Below are 18,494 nucleotides of genomic sequence, written 5' to 3' on the forward strand. Positions count from 1 at the left end.
CCAAGTATGTCACCTAATGTTCAATGAAATGATTGCAAATCTTGGAGTTGAGAGTTCAAATCTTAATAAAGATATGAAAACACTAGTTGATTTCTTACATGTAAGTTTGCAGAGTTACTTGTCACCTTTACTCTTTGCAATCTTTTAAGTGGAGTTTTGAACTTTTTTCAGAGGTCAAAAACATTTTTTAAAAGAAGAGATTTTTCAGACGACCAAAAAAGAAATTGCGAGAAAAGTAAAAGGAAAGTTTACAAACTTATTTTTTGGATTTATTGTACTACTCCACCTTAAATTTTGTCTAGAAAACAAGTCAAAGGAAAGTTTGAAGCCAATTGGGAAAAGGAATGTGGAGTTTTTGATCCCAAAAGAACAATGGATCTCAGCCTCTAATTTCCCCAAACGATTAACCCCTTCTTCCTTTTTCATTCCTATCAATCATGGAACTTCATCAATTCCTCCGAACTGTCTCCACACTATTCTCTACAACTACTTGACATGTCTTCTCAGCCACCACCACAACAACCGCATCAGCATCACCTCCACAAAAAACCCACCTCTTTCCCTGACTTCATCTTCACTGCCTTTTCTCTCTTCATTTTCTTCTCTTCTTCTAACCCCACTACTTCTATTATCCGCAAATTCACCCCACTTATTTCTTTCCCTTTAAACCCCCGTCGATTCGTCAGAAATCCCACTATGTCCAACCCTTCTTCCACCAACCTTCGTAACCCTACCACCCACCCCTTCCCTAACCCACAGTCCCTCTCCGATTGGCTAAGGCCGCGTTTGCCTTCCGATTCTTTTTCCTCTTGGGGTGTTAAACCGGGTACCAAGAACGTTAATAACCTCTGGCTTGAGTTATCTGAAGGGGAGACTTTGCTGGCTGATTCGACCCCTCCGGTTCGAACCGTGGAGGTTATGGTTGTTCGGGTTGTTGGAAAAGACAATAAAGTCCTTGTTGAATCACACCAAGAATTGTCTAACGGCGTCGTTAGGCAACGGGGCCGGCCGTTATCTGAAAAGATGAAGCCTGGTGAGACCGTCGAAGATGCGGTGTTTCGTGCAGTAAAAGAAGAGCTTGGTTCTGCAATTGTTAAGATATTGCCGAATTCGTACTCGAAGAAGGTGGAAGAAAGGGTTTCAGCATCTTATCCTGGATTGCCTGCTTGCTATGTGTTGCACACGGTGGATGCAGTAGTGGACGGCTTGCCTGAAGAGGAGTTTTGCACTGAAGAGTCCGATGAATATGGAGATTCTAGTGAGAGGATGCTCGTTGATGGTGCAGTTTCATGTAAAAAGCATTACTGGAAGTGGGTCGATGCTGATTCATTGTGATCACTTATGTGGGAGGTGAGTTTGAGCTCTTCTCCTTCCAAGTTTGAATTTTGATTACCGCGTGGTTCAATAACAAAGATGGCTTCTCAAGACTGTGGATTGAGTTTGGTATACTTTATAGGATATTTAGATACAGTTACATAGAAGAATTCTTGATTTAACTTTTCTATATTAATGTTAATATCCATGTCAGGTATTGAGGTTTTAATACTTAATGCGTGTATATCTTTCTAACGGCAAGAACTCCTTGTATTATCTTGAGAAGAACAGGATGTCATTTGAAACTCCAATTGCATTGTACTTTATGGTGCGTCTAAGTGGAAGTAACTTGATAGTTAACAGCTCACAGCCAAGATAAATAGATGTGTGCTTGTTATATTGGGTGAGCTTGTCTCTGACTACTTGAGATGGTTTGTGTGTCTAATTTTTTTTGGTTAGGTACCCATGATCACTTTAGGATCGGAGGTAGATTTGCCACCTATATGCTCTTTTATATATGTTTCCTGAATGTATATCTTTTTTGGGTTGCCGATTTTGGAGTCATTACTAAATTCATGGTAAGTCCAAAATGAGCTTAAGGTGTGCCGTAGAGCCAAAGGATATAATGACCTTTTATGTTGAATATACTTTGTCTTGCAATTGAGGGGATGACTTCAGGTAGCTGGGAATTCTAAACTAGATGTCACAATTTTATGTTAAGGACTTCAAATGCAGTCGATCTATTCACACTTTCATCTTGATTCAGGAAGTCAAACAAAAATCAGTACCTGAATCAAACAAGTTTTGGGGGTCTAGCCCTGACCTATGACCTGCATCGAAATTTTCTCTTTACAGGTTTTATATTGCTTCTTGTTTAACTCTGCCATTGTAACTGCCACAGGAGTTGAATTCTGCAGTAGCGGATGGTTCTTTTAGTTTTTTTTTTTTTTTTTGGTTTTTTTTGGGGGGGGGGGAGGGGGGGGTTNNGGGGGGTGAGAGGAGGCGGCTTATGATTGCATGGTGGCCATTAGGTCGTATGAACGGACTGGTGAAAGAGTGATTTTCTGGTCGGTAGAATGCTGAATCTGTCAGTACTCGGGTAGGTTTACAAGGGAAAAGATTATGTAGAGAAAATGTTGATAGGGCATCATCAATTCATCATTTATTTCTGAAAAAGTAATGAATTTTATTAATGTCTGGGCAAAGAACATGCTCGTATACAAGAGGTTGATAAGGCCTCGTCATAATGTGTGAGCCCTAGAAAAGAGCTGTTAGGGGCTGTTTGGTTCGCCATATAAGGGAAAGTAATCCCTATATAAAATTCTGTTTAGCCAATACAACGTTCTGTTTGCAACATAATACTCGGCTACTAATTTCATCTCTGCATAGTCTATACGACATTTGGTTTCTGGTATAGTTTTGTGTGTTCAAATCACAGGGAGTGCATGATGATAATAACTTGCAGCCACTCATTTGGTGCCTATTCTTTATGTTTTTGCTTGTTTAGGAGGTGTCAGATTAATAAAGAATTGAGGTCTATGTTCTTTCATTATCTGGGTTTATTGATTTTCCAGCAAAACTGAATCATGTTTACGTCTAAAGTTCTAATAAATTGGGGGTGCTAGTGATAAATTTTGAGAAGGATTAAAACCAAGCTTCACGGTATGAATAGTTCACATCTTTGTCTCAAGGTTGTAACTCTGTAGTTTATTTGAATTTCTTGAGAAACAAAATATGATTTGCCCCTTTTGTTGTTTTTGAGTGTCATGCATCTTTTCCCTGGGTAGTGAATTCAGTCTTATCATCCCCTCGACTTCAAAGTTCCTTTCTTCTGACATGCACTTCCCCAAACTCCTATATGTTGGGATGGTGTACGTAAGGCACTCACATTATAAACCTTTTATTTTGCTCAATAGAACACCACCTTTGGTTTGGAAGTTGCAAGTACGCCTTCAACCATGAGCAAAAAAGAAGTTGCAATCCTTAGCTACTTCTTAGAGGAAAATTGGCACTAAAAAAGTGGAGAAAGGCTGGAATTAGGGAGAAATAGAATGGAAATAAACACTCAATTCTTGGGATGCAAAACCTTCTCCGGACCTTGCATGAACGCTGGATGCTTCATGTACCGGGCTGCCTAGTTTTGTGGCTTAATTAGCATAAAAGTAGATAATGTTGCTGATGGTGTATGAAAAAATTAAGTATTAGTTAGGCTTGATAAAATCCTTTGAGTGTGTTGCTCCTCTAATTGACTCCAATTTGAGGATTTAGAGTTCTTCAAGGCCTCTCCCGGCCTTAAAATGTGGTGATCAATTGGCAACTCATAAGCATTTCCTTAGCTGAAGATGCCCCCAATTTCCTAGTTGTTGTAAATTGGTGTTGTAGAGCAAGTTCTCTTCATGTGGTAAAGTTTCTTTATTCTCTGTTATATAACATGCTGAGGATGGAAACACATACTGGACAATTTGATTAAAGTTTACTTTCTTAGGATCCCTCGAAATGCTTCTCGTGCCCTAGGTTCCCAAAATGTAAGGCTGATTCAGGTTAACATCTTCGGGCATCTTTCCAATCTTTTCATCTGTGAATCTCTTCTTTTTCCCCCAAGGACTTTGGTAAAGTGTAGGATGAGTTATTCTGGACTGTAAACTTAGCCCCGATTGTTAAGGTGGCGTTCTCGTCTCATCTTTCTGTCCTGGCTTCTTTTTCTGCATATGTGACCTGTAACTCCTCGCTCTCATTGTTGCTTACCTTGTTACGGCATCTTTGATATTTAACATTTGTGTAAATTTTTGTAATAGTATCTGCAACTGGTCATGATTGGGATTAGAAACTGTGAACATTATTTCCCCTGAATTGGACATGTCGGGAATTGATCAAATGAGTAGTCAAATGGATTTTAACAAGCAGAAATAAGTGTGAGGAATAACTCTTATTGGGTTGAAGAGCTGGAAAATTTGAGTTTTGAACCCCTCCGGTTTTAAAATAGTGAATTTCTCTCTGATGCTATTTGTGTGGTCATATTGAATATAGTGTTGTTATGAGCTCAAATTAAATCGTGGAAATAGTTACATTTTTATGTTTATTGACTGAATTTTTTTTTTTGGATTGGCGAGCGAGTTACTCTACAAATGTGAATCCGTTATCATGAGTTTGAAGTTTTTTTGTGGGGCAGATTTGCATTGTGAGATCGATTTGATGTCCGAGACACAGGACTAGGAGTAAATTATACCTAATGGGGGAACGAATAACTTAGTATTGGAAACCGAAGCGGTTAGAAGGAAGGAAGTGCATACTTTATCTGGGTCTTTATTCAACCGTGTAGTGCTAGGGAAGTGAACAGTTACATCGTATTGTACAAAAAGAGGTACATGCCCTGTAGCTGTTAAGTTTGTGAACTGAGTTGGACATCCAATTTCACTGCCAACAACTAGAATAACAATACTGATACCGCAGACCAAACAAAGGAAGTGGCTTTAATAAGTAATTCACAACGATCAGATTTTGGGTGAGGTATAATCAAAGGTGAAAAACAATTATGTGTTGGATATATATCCAGCTCGAGGATTTAATTTGAAAGTTTGGGTTATTTTCTTGTCGCTCAACCACATAGGTGCCTAAGGTCTTTCGTCCAAATAGATTTTCTTGAATTCTGTGGAGGTCCGGGCATGCATGATTGGGTTGACAGAAGGAAGTTGTGGTCTAATGAACCATTTTACATTTTGCTATATTCACTCCCTAATCCTTCAATTTTATCAAGAATTAAATTGCTGAAATTAGTGACTTGTAAAATGACTTCCTGCTACAACATGTTAAATCCTTTTACCAATAGTTAGGGATGGGATAAATTCTCTTGTGCTTCTGTACAAGTTGTCTTGTATGCACAGCCAATTCTATCTAGCCAAAACTCGTCAGCACTGGGCACAAGAATTTGAAGCAGGAATAGCTAGGGAGATTCCTTGGCAAAAGGAAACGATAAATTTCCCTCGCTCTTTTCTCCTTCTGCCTCTGGTATCTGGTTTCTTATCACCAACACAGTCAGCATATGATATGATTTCGTCTAATATCTTTCTACTGTAAATATTATTGAAGCGGCAAATATCTATTGGACATATCCAGGAGCGGATACAGGATTTCAAGAGGATGGGTGCACTGTTATAAAGAGGTACATCTAGAATTTGTATTTGACGGGTTTAACTTTAGTCTCTTACTAATAACTCACTACACTTTGAAATTATATATTCAAAATTATATTCTTTTTAATTTTAGTAAATTTCAAATATATTTATACTTCATGCCGAAAACAAGACCATTCGGAGTGGGATTTGAACCGCCAATTTTACTGTAAATGTGCACCCAATAATAATTACACCATAGCCACAGGAGCGTTTGAGCATGCGTGCACATACATATATTTAAGTAATTTTGAAGAAATATAACATTATTATAAATGATTTAGGGTGAGGAGTATGAGTTTCACGTGAACTCATATCCCTCAAGCTGGATACGCCTCTGGACATATCAATCTAATCTAGGTCATCCACTTGCCTCTGCCACTACAAATTCATTTATCTATCTTTCCACCATCACCTATCTACTCAAAAAATGTAAAAGCGTGTACAATCAGAGGGACTACAAATTAAAAGAGAAATTACAAGATAAGATAAACAAAGCTGGAAAAAAACCCTTTCATTTCTAACTTCCCACTTATCTTTGCATTACTTTTACTAGACTGATTCACAAAATATTAACATCAAAGTAACAATAACTTTCCAATACTAATCAAGATTTACAACCATACCCAAAAAAAAGAAAAGGATATTGAACAAGGGCTTAGCTTTATATGTTCCTCGCTAATTGAGTAAATATATATTTTTCATCAAGCTTCCGGCCTTTATTCGGACCCATTTGGCTCGACTAATTCGTTTACTAACTATATATGGAGGTTTTAGCGCTCCCTACTAAAAAGCACTCCATATCCCAGGCTCGAACCCGAGTATGGAGTAGTAATATATTATTGCTTCAAGCATCAAAGAGTGGTAGAACATTGAGCTCCTTGTCTAAAACTAAGGGGACCAGCTGGTAAAGAAGGTCCAAAAGGCATAATAGCAACACAATCAACATTGAACCTATACCTTCCAGAAACCCAAGTTCCAACCTTCCATCTTAACCTACCACTTGCTTTCAAATTCATTACCAATTTTCCAGCACTTTGGTCACGTTGCACTTCAGAACCAAAAGAAGGATCAACCGGCAATCCATTCCCAATCAAAGAGGCAGACAAAAAATTACTATCTTCATGTCCTTGATAAAATGGAGGAAGAGAAGTGTAAAGAGTAATTTGTTGGCCCTTATAAGAAGCATACACTTGGAATTCATCGTAGTATATTCCAACTTTCTTGTTTGGATTCTTGGATACAAGTGTGAGTTGAATGGAGGAGTTGAGAAGTTGGCGTGGACCTGAGAGGTTTAGTTGATAAATATCAGCTTCTCTGAGAGTGAAGTTTGGCTTCGTTGGGTGGAGAGTGAGATATAGAAGAAAGATAAATGATAGAATAGAGAGGAAAATGGTAGAGAAGCCAAAGAATAACTTCTTAATTGGGACTACTTTTTCTAAGCTGAAGTTATAATCTTTCTCGTCACAATGTTTTGGAGATCTTACATCAATTGGAGACATCAAGAATATTAGAAAGAGAGAGCCAAAGAAAGAAGTGTATGGGGTAAGTTCACAAGGCCAAGGAAAGGAAGCAAGGAGGTTAAATATAAGGAATGCTGTTACAAGTAGAAATAGCAACAATTATTTTGTCCTTCACTACTTTTGACTGACTGCTCCGCATGGGGTATTGACTAATTATTAAGTGCAATGATATTAGTGGAAAGTAGCTGAAAAATCCTACTAACTTCTGGAATGTGCTCTCCTTTCATTTCTGCTAATACTGTGATTTAATATTGAATGTAATTCATGTAAGCTGGCGGCGTAAAAAATATTTATACAATTAAATTACTTAAAAAGGTAATTACAAATGATTTTATTTAAGAATATTGATTGATAATTTTTTTTTTAAAATTACAGTGATTGTGGAATTTTTTTATTATATTGTCCGTGCATATAACTTGAATCCTTTAATTATTTATTAATTTGTGTAGCTATTGGTTATTGTTACTGTGATTGGTCATTGGAAACAGTATATTTTTTTCGAGTATTCTCGTCACAACATCTTTACTCTTGTATTTTCAAATCTATTTTGAAAATATTTTTCTTGAGCTGTGAGGTCTATTGGAAACAACCTCCCTATCTCACACAAAGTAAGATAAGGTTTGCGTACACTCTCTTCTTCCCGGACCCCACTTATGGGATCACTTCAAATATGCATAGCGTGTTCTTGAAGAAACTCCCCAAAAGTTTATTTTCTCGAAAGTTGTCAACTACTACAAGACTTTAAAAGAAAGTAATTTTTTCAAAAAAGACCTCTTTTCTCTAGGATAGGGTAGGAGGGAAATTATTTTTATCCTGTATCATGAATATGCATGCAATGCACTTTGGTATCGTGTATGCTTTACCAAGTATATCTTTGAAGCTTTAATTATCATGTCAATTGATGGAGTAGCTTAGGATGGCTGAAGGATACTGGGATATCTCTCTAAGATAGAATCTTGATTAAACCTTTTAGCATTATTGAAAGAAAAGTTAAGCTTTTTTAAAGTGCGTAATGATTGCAGTTAAAATGATAAATTATCAGGGTCCCTCACTTCTGACCTCCCATTATCAAAAATTAAAAGCAGAAAGAAATAAAAACCTTTATTTTCCTAGTTTCAATCGAAGTTTTCTTTATGAAGTACTTGGACTAGAGAACGTTCGTAATATATATACAGAGAGTATACAGAAAGGAATTATATATATTACTATCAGAGTTAATTAATTATGGCATCTGTAGTTGATATACGTGTATCTTAAGGTACAGTATATATATAACATCACTTTGTCTAAAACTCTACATGACTATTAAAGAAAAATTCTCAAGCATAAAAAAGAGAGTATGCTTATCGAATTTCCAGAAGCTAATCAAGCGATGCCTCAATTACATCGAATAGCCATTCTTTCGAGTTAATTTTATTGATAGTCATTGAACTTTTGTGTTTGTTACCCAAAAGTCATTTAACTTTGTGTTCATTACCCAAAAGCCATTTTTCTTTCTTTTGTTACACAAAAATCATTTTACTTTGCTCTAGTATCACAAAAGTCACATTTGTCAGATTTTATAATATTTTTACTTGAAAGTCTATTATGCCCTTGATATTATATAAATTTTCATATTTATGTAATACCTTCTATATTATATACTATATGATATATTTTTACCTAGGTATTTTATTTATTATTTTTATAATATATCCGTACATTTAATTTTTCCTTAACTAATTTTATTTTTAAATTTTACCTGTGTTCTATAAAATCTTATCAAAGTGATTATCGTGTCAAAGTAAATTCTTTTCTTTATTTTGTTACACAAAAATCATTTTACTATGCTCTAGTTATCACGATAATCACTTTGACAAGATTTTATAAAACTTTCACCTGAAAAGTCTATTATGCCCTTGACATTATAATCCTCCAATTTATGTAATACTATCTATATTATATATTATATAATATATTTTTACCAAGGAATTTTACTTATAATTAAAATAATTTTAAATTAAGTTTTTATAATATATTAGTACGTTTAATTTTCCCATGATACTGAATTTGTTTACTCGTATTCGAGCATGAACATATTTTCAAATATGAAAACGACAAAAAAATATTTATTTGAAATAACAAAAATAGATTTGTTTAACAAATGATAGTTTTTTGAGCTTTAATATTAAATTTTAAGCTTTATCTGTTGATATTATTTATTTGAAACTGTTAATCTGATGTGTGAGTTTACTAAATGTTGGTATTTTATTTATTGGATTAACGAATATGGCTTGATTGATAAATCTGTGAGCTTTGATTTTATATTTCTTATTAAAAATATTTCATTAGGAGTGGTTAAGAACGTTGACTTGAGATTTGTTCATAGTAAAGTTACTGACAAATTTAATAACGCTACCAATATATCTTGAAAATTAACGTTAAGAAAAAATTAAATGTATGAATATATTATAAAAATAAAAAATAAAATAATATTAAGTTATTTTTGTTATAAATAAAATACCTAGGTAAAAATCTATTATATAGTATATAATATAGAAGATATTACAAAAATATGAAGATTTATATAATATCAAGGGCATAGTCATGTAAAAATATTATAAAATCTTGCAAATGTGACATTTGTGATGACTAACAAAGTAAAATGATATTTGTGTAACAAAAGAAAGAAAAGTGACTTTGAGTAATGAAGACAAAGTTAAATGATTTTTACGTAACAAAAAAAAGGTGACTTTTGGATAGCGCACACAAAAGTTCAATGACCATCAATAAAATTATCTCTCCCATTCTTTCCGTCTAGTATAAAAAAGTTTAGCTTATACTATATAAGAAAATATAAAACATCGTACGAGGATGCCTGTCATAGTATATACCGAAAATTCAGTTCAGTAGCTGGTTTATTGCTTATAATTAAATTGTAGAAATGCTTTTCCAAGTTATGAAATGTAAATTAGTATAGGAAAATATGTGTGAGAAGACAAAAGATCCAAAGTCTATAGTCATTGCTTAATGTTATTCATTGAGGCTTGAGCTCAGTGGTAAATAGTTGAAAAGGAGTAAGACATGGAGAATCTAAGATATGGACTTTTTGGAGGTCCATGGGGCAGGTGGAGCAAACTCAATTGGGTTGCATATTATAGGTCGATGTTACTTCTGCCTTAAGGAACTTCCCACTTATTCCCCCAACCCCCAACCAACAAACCGTGTGGATGCAGCTATTAGATTAATCTGAACTCAATACTTTCGATGTGAACCATAAATTTTACGTAAAAATTTATTAAATTATATGGAGTAACAAATAGCAGTATATAAGAAACAATGCTAATAACCTTAAAAATTGAATCCATTAAGTTCAAATCCTGTATCCGGCTATTCGCCTCAGCCTCCAATTCCCCCTTTTTCCCTTTTCTTATTTAAGTGTGAATTAGAAGATACTAATAGAGTTTCGATTATGTAACTTACCAGTAGTTATTACCTACACATGTCAGGATGTTGAGCTCCAAGATATCGGACACACCCATGAAATTTCTTTTTGATTTTTAAAAATAAAAACTAATACTAGAAATAGATAATACTCCACTAACAATAACAATTATTCAAAATTATATTAAATCCAAAGTAAAAGAATTTACCACTGCAAATAGTACCGCGCGCGCGCACAACATATATATATATTACATACTAACAATATTATATTTCGAAATGAACATCCCGAGGAAATTCTAATAGAAAGAAAACTAAACTAAATACAGAGAAGCTGCAAATAGATATCGATGAAGCAAAACAATGTTATTTATAGTTAAAAGACTTTTATGCACGCCATCATTGATTAGGAGAGGGGTAAAGGGGTAGGATATACACGATAAAAATATTACTACAGCGGATAACTAATTGATTGCTTTTTGAACCTTTTTTGAGTTCAGTTACAATGGCCTTTCAAACAATCAATGAGGAGAAAGTTGAGTCTGGGTGCCCCCATCATTATTGTGAACAAGTGATTCTCCTACGAACTTTCTCTTTGTGAATGGAGCTTTCTGATTTTACTTTGACTAAGACAGGCGATGGACCACTTTGTATGATATTGCCCTAATTTTATAAAAAGATCTTTTACTTTTTGAGTAGCTTCTTCATCATGATAAATAGCGCAGGATTCAGTGTCTATCTCTAGTCCTTTCTTCTTTTTCTTTTCTTTGTCCTCCTCTCATTTCTGTTGTGCAAAATTTCACGCAATTTTTTTCCCTCCTGTAATTTCCCCCTTTCAAGTAAAAGAAAAATGATAAATTAAAGAAACATAAAGTATTTATATTAAACATCAACACTAATAGACAACATTCATATCAACTTTTTGCAGCCAATAAAGTAGAAGGTCCTAGGCCGCAAGCAAATGGCAGGATATACAACCGCGAATCTAGTTGTCGTCGAGCTTTTGTAATTTGGTTATCAGGGAGCAACATCCATGGCCCATGTCACAATAACGTAATGTCACTCAAGCTCTGAGTAACCCCGTGGCGGAGGCATGATTTCCGCTAAGGGGGTTCAAAAAAGAAAAAAAAGTTACAAAAGATTGTAGCTAGTGGGACCAATGACCTTACAAAGGTTTTGAACCCCCTTGACCACAAAGTTATGTTTTTTGGTTGTATCAAGGGGATAATATATAGAGGTAAAAAACAGAATTTACGTGAAATTTTTCGGCCCCTATTAAGATTTGCCAAAGTGCTCTGAGATGATGCAATTAACCTGAAGAAGTCATAACTCCATTCTCTTCTCAAAGTATTCAAGCAATTCCAAAAGAGACGAATACACACACAAAAGCATAGGCCACCGATTACCATTTATACATGTGCAATAGGCACTATATATGCACATTGATAATTGTCATTACAAACACTGCTACCATAAGATATGCCAAAAACGGAAATGGAAAGAGACTCCAGAGCCTGAGTTAGTAGAAGACTGGCAAAACATTCTTCAAAAATGAATCTCGTTGGATGACTGTACGTGTCGCATTGGTCATGAGAATGAAACCAATCCTTTGAGATAAATGCTCATATAGTGTTATTTCAATATATGTACTAATGTTGCAAGAATGAATTTCTGCAAATAAACAACGTAACAATCCATAGCTGGTCACACGCCAGAAAATCTCTGCTCATTTTCTGTACATAGGTTTAGAGCTAGTCGTGGTATGCTACATCAGATGATCGAGAAGTACACTAAGGGACTCCAATATTAGCAGTGGGAAAAGGATCTTATCAGCTAACCAACTATAATAAAAATGGAAAATTGATCCTAGTCATGAATATAAGAATCGATACTGTGACGTTACTAACCTATATGTTAATTGAGATGTACTATCCTATATATCATCACAAACAGAAGGCAGGGGTGTCCGCTTCACAAAAATGTAGAGAATTCCTCATCAGGTTGTAATTCCTATTAGCAAGAAATCAGACTATCAGTGTGGGATGCATAAGCGAGTGACCATAGCATCAATAAACTTGGTCATCCTCTTGTTTGTTCCTTGAATTGTGGAAGTCCGGACTTTTAAGTCGTTTGACAACACTTATATTTGTTCTGTTTCCTCCTCTAGCTGGATGAAGTCGTGTTCCTATATTTCCAAACATCCTATGAGTTACCCATTTGAGGCTCATTAGGAACTTGACGAACAAACTGCCCTTTCACTCTGGGACGCTGCTCTGCAAGTTTTTTCCTGCTTTCATATCTTACCTGCGACCAATCACAAAGGGAAAATGATCGATAAGCAACGAGAGAACCATGTGCCATCAAATTTTGCATCCTTCACACATGAAAGTAAAGTGGCTCTGTGATCATTCATCAAATGGCCAGTGGTCTTTAACTGCTAACAAAAAATTTGTTCTATTTATCAGGATTAACTGTTTGCCAATAAATCTTGTTGATATCTGCTTCCTTTTCCATTTGTTGCCAATTTATCAGGATTCTGTTGTTTAGTTGAGATAATTTACTAAATGATTCTGTAACCAGTTCATTTGAAGATGAAGATTATAATACATCAATACAACACAACTTTTGTTAAAAAGCCGTTGGACCTGACATACCTTCTTTTCAAAGCATCTGTCTTTCCGCTTCTGACGAAATTTTGTAAGAGCTGCTTCTCTTTGAGATCGATTGGAGTTCCCATCAGGAGTGTAAGAGATTTCTTCTTTCCAACACTCCGCCGGTGTTTTGACTATTGGAAGTGAGATGTTTCCACTGCTTCCAAAGCTCATATGAACCTGGTTTAAACCACCATTGCAGCAACTGCTATTTGTACTTTGATCGGTTGCAGAGGGTAAATATCGACAATCAATTTTGGGTTCAGACCAGTGCTCTCTCTTGCCCTCATTGTAGGTTGTGGAACCACTGTTGTTTTGAACACTCTGTGAGTGCAATTGCTGAGAGCTCCTACCTTCACAATTTAATGTAAGGAAAGGATTCGCTTGATAGGAAGATTCCTGAGGGGTAGCCGAACCTGGACATTGCAGTGGCGAAATGCCTGATGGCATGCGAAGTATTGGAGCTATCATGGAACTGTAGGCACTGCTTGGTCCCTCAAACCTGATACCTCTCACTGGTATAGGGAGAGGCGTCACTCTCTGCTGCGGAGAAGGATGTCCAATGTCAGCTGGTCCTGGTTCTCCGCAGCTAGGAGGGGCAAAACTGTGAGGTCTAGTCATTGCTGCACGGGCATCTGAGTTGTAATCAATGGCATGACCAGGAAACTGCTTATCAGAATCAGTTTCATAGTCCTGTTGATTATAAGTCCTAGACGACGTTGACTGTCCAGATTGCATTGCCCTGTTCACATACCTGCAGGAGCATTTTCCTAATCGTTAGTCGAGAATCTTCATTGGATTGGAGAAATTACATCAGAATACAAAGCACATTTTTAAGAATTCAGAATGATGCTTTCACTCAATAACCTTAGAGAATAGAGTTTCACAACTTTAGCGGCTCAAACTCAAAGGATGAGATGCCTTAAGTAACTCAAGGTCTTACAACCAAGTTATCCCAGAGTTCATATTTGCAGTTGTATTATCTTAATAGATCATCACATCTTACAGGTAAACAAACGAAAAATAACTTATTGTCCTTCAAGTTGTTTAATCTCTCAAAGCTTCGTGAGCTTATAATGAGGCTTTTAACAATTCAAAGTAAAACAATTGAGCCTCTTCCTTTTCAGGCAATAAGCTATACTTTATCTTTTATTTTATTAGTATTACTTTATTCTAAGAATAATTCTGCATCAAAGCATATAAAAGAAGAGATTATGAAATTAAGACTTACCGCGTGAAGGCTGAAGCATCAGAATGGTTCAATCTCTGCTTCTCATTTGTAAACTGATTTACAGATCCACTTTGATGGGGTCTTGTCAGTGAAAGATCCAGTTGGGGAGAAGAAGAATCAGCCTTATTTGTCCTAACGTTGGAACCAGAACTTTTGAAATTGCACTTGAGGTAATTATCAAACGCTCCGATCAAGTCAATGGCTTGTTTAGTTAGAGGACCAGGATTCTCATCAGAAGTTTGATCAATTGTACGAACATGACCCCAATTATCATCAGAACTTGTATCTTCTCCCCTGGTCATTGTATTCGCATCTTCTAAAGGAGCTGCACCAATTTGTATGATGGCAAAACGTTAAAAGTTTAGAACACGTAAACCTACTCCTAACTAATTCAACAGAATGAACTTGCTTTCATAATCATGAGATGGTTAGAAGAATTTTACCTCCAGCATCATTTACGGACATTATCAATCTATTATTTGCTTCAAGAAATAGTTCTTTCCTCAAATCTGCACCATTTGGAAGAGATGCAGTCCTATTTGGTTGAATAGACTCCTGTAAATCTTCTGTGTTCTCTCTTTCATTCTCCAACTCTGGCTTTGTGCAGGAGCTCTGCATAAAAGGAAACACAGTTAAAAATCTCACCCAGTACAAATTATGCAGCAAACATCTCAAAAGGATTTTCATCTATTAGAAACTAAAAACATTTCCACAGAAAAAAATTGATGATAAGTTATATTTGTGATTCTTGACAAACGAAATACCATGATGGGTAATGCATATTACCTGAGCATCACTTCCTTTCTCAATGCATTCCCGGTTTCTCTGAACGCACGCCTTATAACCACTCGAATGATTGCTGGAAGCATTGTTTTCAGCTGTGGCCTCAACTTTTTGTTGTGCAACACTTTCATCAAGAGGCCCCTGGGAACTTACACTTGCCTGAAAGGACAACATTGTAAATCAAATTAATATGTCGATAATTGGCACTATAATTCAGATAGCAAAAGAGCAAGTTTGGGTTATGCTTACAGCTCTTCTCCTCCAGACGTGTTGCCACAAGTTCTTTAATTCATTCTTCCTAACTGGCTTGACAAGAAAGTCTGCTGCACCTCTAAGCATGCATCTATAAACCGTACTAACTGAGTCGTTAGAGGACATCACTGCAGATAAAAAGAGTTTGACTATGAGTAAATTTGACCAGCTTTTCTACAACATATAGCAAACGCTGAATGGAGGGAGCAACATACTTATTACAGGGATGTTCTTGCAAATCTCGTGCTCCATGATCAAGGAAAGAAGAGCGTATCCAGAGACTGATGGCAGGTCAACTTCTGTCAGGATGAGGTCTATGTTATGAGGTCTACCTTTCAACAACTCCCACGCCTTTAGACCATCAGCAACTGCAGCGACTGCACAAACATAAAGTTTAACGCATAAATTGCTGATCAGAGACGCTCTTTCTTTCTTCCTTTATTCTTTTTATTGTTTTCCATAAGGGAAGACAAGAATACAGACAAAAACTTGTTCGCAAAAAGTTCAGCAATATATAGACATAAACTTGTTCGCGAAAAGTTCAGCAATATATAGACATAAACTTGTTCGCAAAAAGTTCAGCAACATATACTAAAATGTAACAAGAACCTTAAACTGAAAAATCTGCCACACACTACTATTAGCTCAAGTACATTTGATACTCCTCCATTTCATTCTTGTGGCTAAAAAGACTCATTCATCTACCAATAGTTAAGGTATCAATTGTTTCGCAGTACTTATCACGTTCAATAAGAAGACTGTACTACTCTTCTACTGGTTGTTATCAACAGATAAAAGATGTAATTTCCGGGTTATGCAAACAATCAACTACCCCTCAATCGCGAATTTGTTCGGATCAGCTCGAGGAATCCTCTATATCCACTCTATCCAGGAATCCAAATTTGTCTTTTACCAAAAATAGGAGGTTCTACATAAAAGAAAATCCTAACCGAGTTCAAACCCAAAGATCCTAAATAGATGATCAATTTGAAGTTGTCTCAACCCTCAAAAGGAAAGATCACAACTTATGATTCTTAAAATCAATCTGGATTTAGGGAATCTTCACGAATTTCCAGATTCAACATAATTCTATAATACTCTGCCTAACTTTGTCAAAAATGGGGGGAAATTACAAGCAAAGCCTCTCAATCCCAATTCCCCAGGAATATGGGGAAAAAAACACCAATTGAATTCACAAAAACAGATCTTCATTGCAATTTAGCAAGAAAATTGTCATCCAATTCGACGTTTATTCGAATAAACACGTTTATGAGCTTAGATTACTCAAATCCACTTTAAAGTTTCAATCTTTTTTCCTCAATTCTCTGTTAGCAAGGAGTCACTATTAGCTATAACTAACTAACAAACTCAACCGACAGCCTAACAAAAGAGAATTCAAAGAAAATATTGCAAATTCAGAAAGATGTAAGGTAAACACTAACCTTTGTAACTGCATTTCCTAAGAAGGGCAGTAATAATCTGTCTTGTAGAATCATCTGCTTCTACTAACAAAACTCTAAAAACCATTTTAGGCAAAAATCTTTCCCATCTCACAATTGAAGAAGATGCCGCAGCAGCCGCCCCTATTTCCTTATTCTTTTCGCCCGCCTCTATTTCTGTCTGCAGTTCCATATCATCTGTCCCTATAACTTCCACATCATTTTCGCTGCTTATAACTACTTCACCCATTTTCTTCGATTCTAACTTTTGTTATTACAAAATCCTCGTACTTCTTGAAGGTGGGGAAAAACAAAAAAACAAATAGTAAAGAAGCACTAATATTGGTGGTGAAGCGAAAAAAAGAAAAAAGTCATGTCACATTTCTCAACTCTTTACCACTTAAACAATCTTTAAAAAATATCTGAAAAATTAGTGGGAGAGTTTGATCCAAAGGTGGTGAATTAAAGTACATATGTTTAACCGCCTGATATCTAACGGTCCAAATTGATTGAAATTATAATAGTGGGTCATAAAATATCTAGAAGAGTCATGTGTATGGCCCGAATTGGCCACGTTGCAACTTGCCTCAGAGATCAAAAAGTAAGGACCCATTGGCCATTGGCTTTGCTTTTTTTCTCTTTGGATGAAATTGTTGAATTTGGTTGGTGGCCCTTATTTTACTCTATACTATTGCTTAAAGAAATAGATTTTCTTTGAGATATTTTTTCAGTGGGTCCCAATAAAGAAGATATTTTCATTTTTGGGTGGAGAAATTAGGGTCTGATGGATATGAACTCGACACGTGGATTGTCCACTTATTGATCTTTTCATTTGTGGTTTCGAATATACTTTTGTTTCTTCATTGTAACGAGTGGAGAAGAAAGAGTGTTTGGGAATATTATATAAAAAAGTCTACTGATTACTGGCTATTGGCGAATGGCGATGCAATTAGTTGGGAAATCGCATAATTTAAGAAAAGGTTCTTATTGATAGATGTTAATTCACCAATTAATTACGAAAATGTCCTTGTGGTGTACGTGGCAGCAGATGTTTGTGGTACTTTTTCTTCCCATCCTCCCCCCCCCCCCCCGGTTTTTTTTTTAAATTTTGAGGAGAAAAATACTTATGAGTAATGAATAAGGGGAAGCAGAAAGGGGGAAAAAAAGAACAAAAATATCTTTGGTTAGATTTCAAACCCAACTCATATAAGATCAAACTACAATATCTATATTAAAACTCCAATTCTAGATGGTTGTACGCGTAAGAAGGCGCATTTAAGAGCAACTCACATAATATTATACGGTTAAAATTTACTTACTTTCGGTGTTTATCATAACCCAATCCCAATAGATACGTGATATATATTTTCACATAATTTCTTATTATTCTAAATTATACTCCCTCTGTTCCAGTTTATGTGAACATATTTCCTTTTTGGTTCCAAAAAGAATGACACATTTCTAAATTTGGTAACAATTTAGCTTAAACTTACAATTCTACCCTTAATGAGAAAGCTTTTATAACCACACAAATACTCCGGGCCCCTTTTTGACTTGTTTAGGACCACAAATTACAAAAATCATTCATTTTTTTCTTAAACTCTGTGCCCAATCAAACATGTTCACATAAATTGGAACGGAGGGAGTAGTTAATTACAAATATATATATATATATATATATATATATATATATATATATATATATATAT

The 18,494-nt window shown here is 35.6% G+C and overlaps 3 protein-coding genes across 3 annotated transcripts; 1 reads left to right on the forward strand and 2 right to left on the reverse strand.

The window, feature by feature from the left end:
- LOC109223557 lies at nucleotides 217-5,571 on the forward strand. Its single transcript, XM_019387919.1, has 2 exons — nucleotides 217-1,350; nucleotides 5,401-5,571. The coding sequence occupies exon 1, from the start codon at nucleotides 496-498 to the stop codon at nucleotides 1,333-1,335; it is 840 nt and encodes a 279-aa protein (XP_019243464.1). The 5' UTR covers nucleotides 217-495; the 3' UTR covers nucleotides 1,336-1,350; nucleotides 5,401-5,571.
- On the reverse strand, nucleotides 5,983-7,280 carry LOC109223558 (NDR1/HIN1-like protein 12). The gene has a single exon (XM_019387920.1). The coding sequence runs from the start codon at nucleotides 6,983-6,985 to the stop codon at nucleotides 6,338-6,340; it is 648 nt and encodes a 215-aa protein (XP_019243465.1). The 5' UTR covers nucleotides 6,986-7,280; the 3' UTR covers nucleotides 5,983-6,337.
- LOC109223559 (two-component response regulator-like APRR9) lies at nucleotides 11,974-17,266 on the reverse strand. The gene is made up of 8 exons (XM_019387921.1): nucleotides 16,789-17,266; nucleotides 15,562-15,723; nucleotides 15,344-15,474; nucleotides 15,098-15,253; nucleotides 14,755-14,923; nucleotides 14,312-14,636; nucleotides 13,084-13,834; nucleotides 11,974-12,733 (listed from the first exon to the last, which is right to left on the reverse strand). The coding sequence occupies exons 1-8, from the start codon at nucleotides 17,033-17,035 to the stop codon at nucleotides 12,632-12,634; spliced, it is 2,043 nt and encodes a 680-aa protein (XP_019243466.1). The 5' UTR covers nucleotides 17,036-17,266; the 3' UTR covers nucleotides 11,974-12,631.

This window comes from Nicotiana attenuata, chromosome 3 (genome assembly GCF_001879085.1).
Source record: "Nicotiana attenuata strain UT chromosome 3, NIATTr2, whole genome shotgun sequence".
Taxonomy (NCBI): Eukaryota; Viridiplantae; Streptophyta; class Magnoliopsida; order Solanales; family Solanaceae; genus Nicotiana; species Nicotiana attenuata.

What these genes read in the sequence shown, in the direction of transcription:
- LOC109223558 (XM_019387920.1), bottom strand. Translation starts at nt 6,985, where the DNA reads ATGTCTCCAATTGATGTAAGATCTCCAAAACATTGTGACGAGAAAGAT.
- LOC109223559 (XM_019387921.1), bottom strand. Translation starts at nt 17,035, where the DNA reads ATGGGTGAAGTAGTTATAAGCAGCGAAAATGATGTGGAAGTTATAGGG. An exon ending in GTCCGTAAATGATGCTGGAG is followed by an intron (nt 14,637 to 14,754) that starts GTAAAATTCTTC and finishes AAATTGGTGCAG; the next exon opens with CTCCTTTAGAAGATGCGAAT. An exon ending in ACAGATGCTTTGAAAAGAAG is followed by an intron (nt 12,734 to 13,083) that starts GTATGTCAGGTC and finishes GATTGGTCGCAG; the next exon opens with GTAAGATATGAAAGCAGGAA.
- LOC109223557 (XM_019387919.1), top strand. Translation starts at nt 496, where the DNA reads ATGTCTTCTCAGCCACCACCACAACAACCGCATCAGCATCACCTCCAC.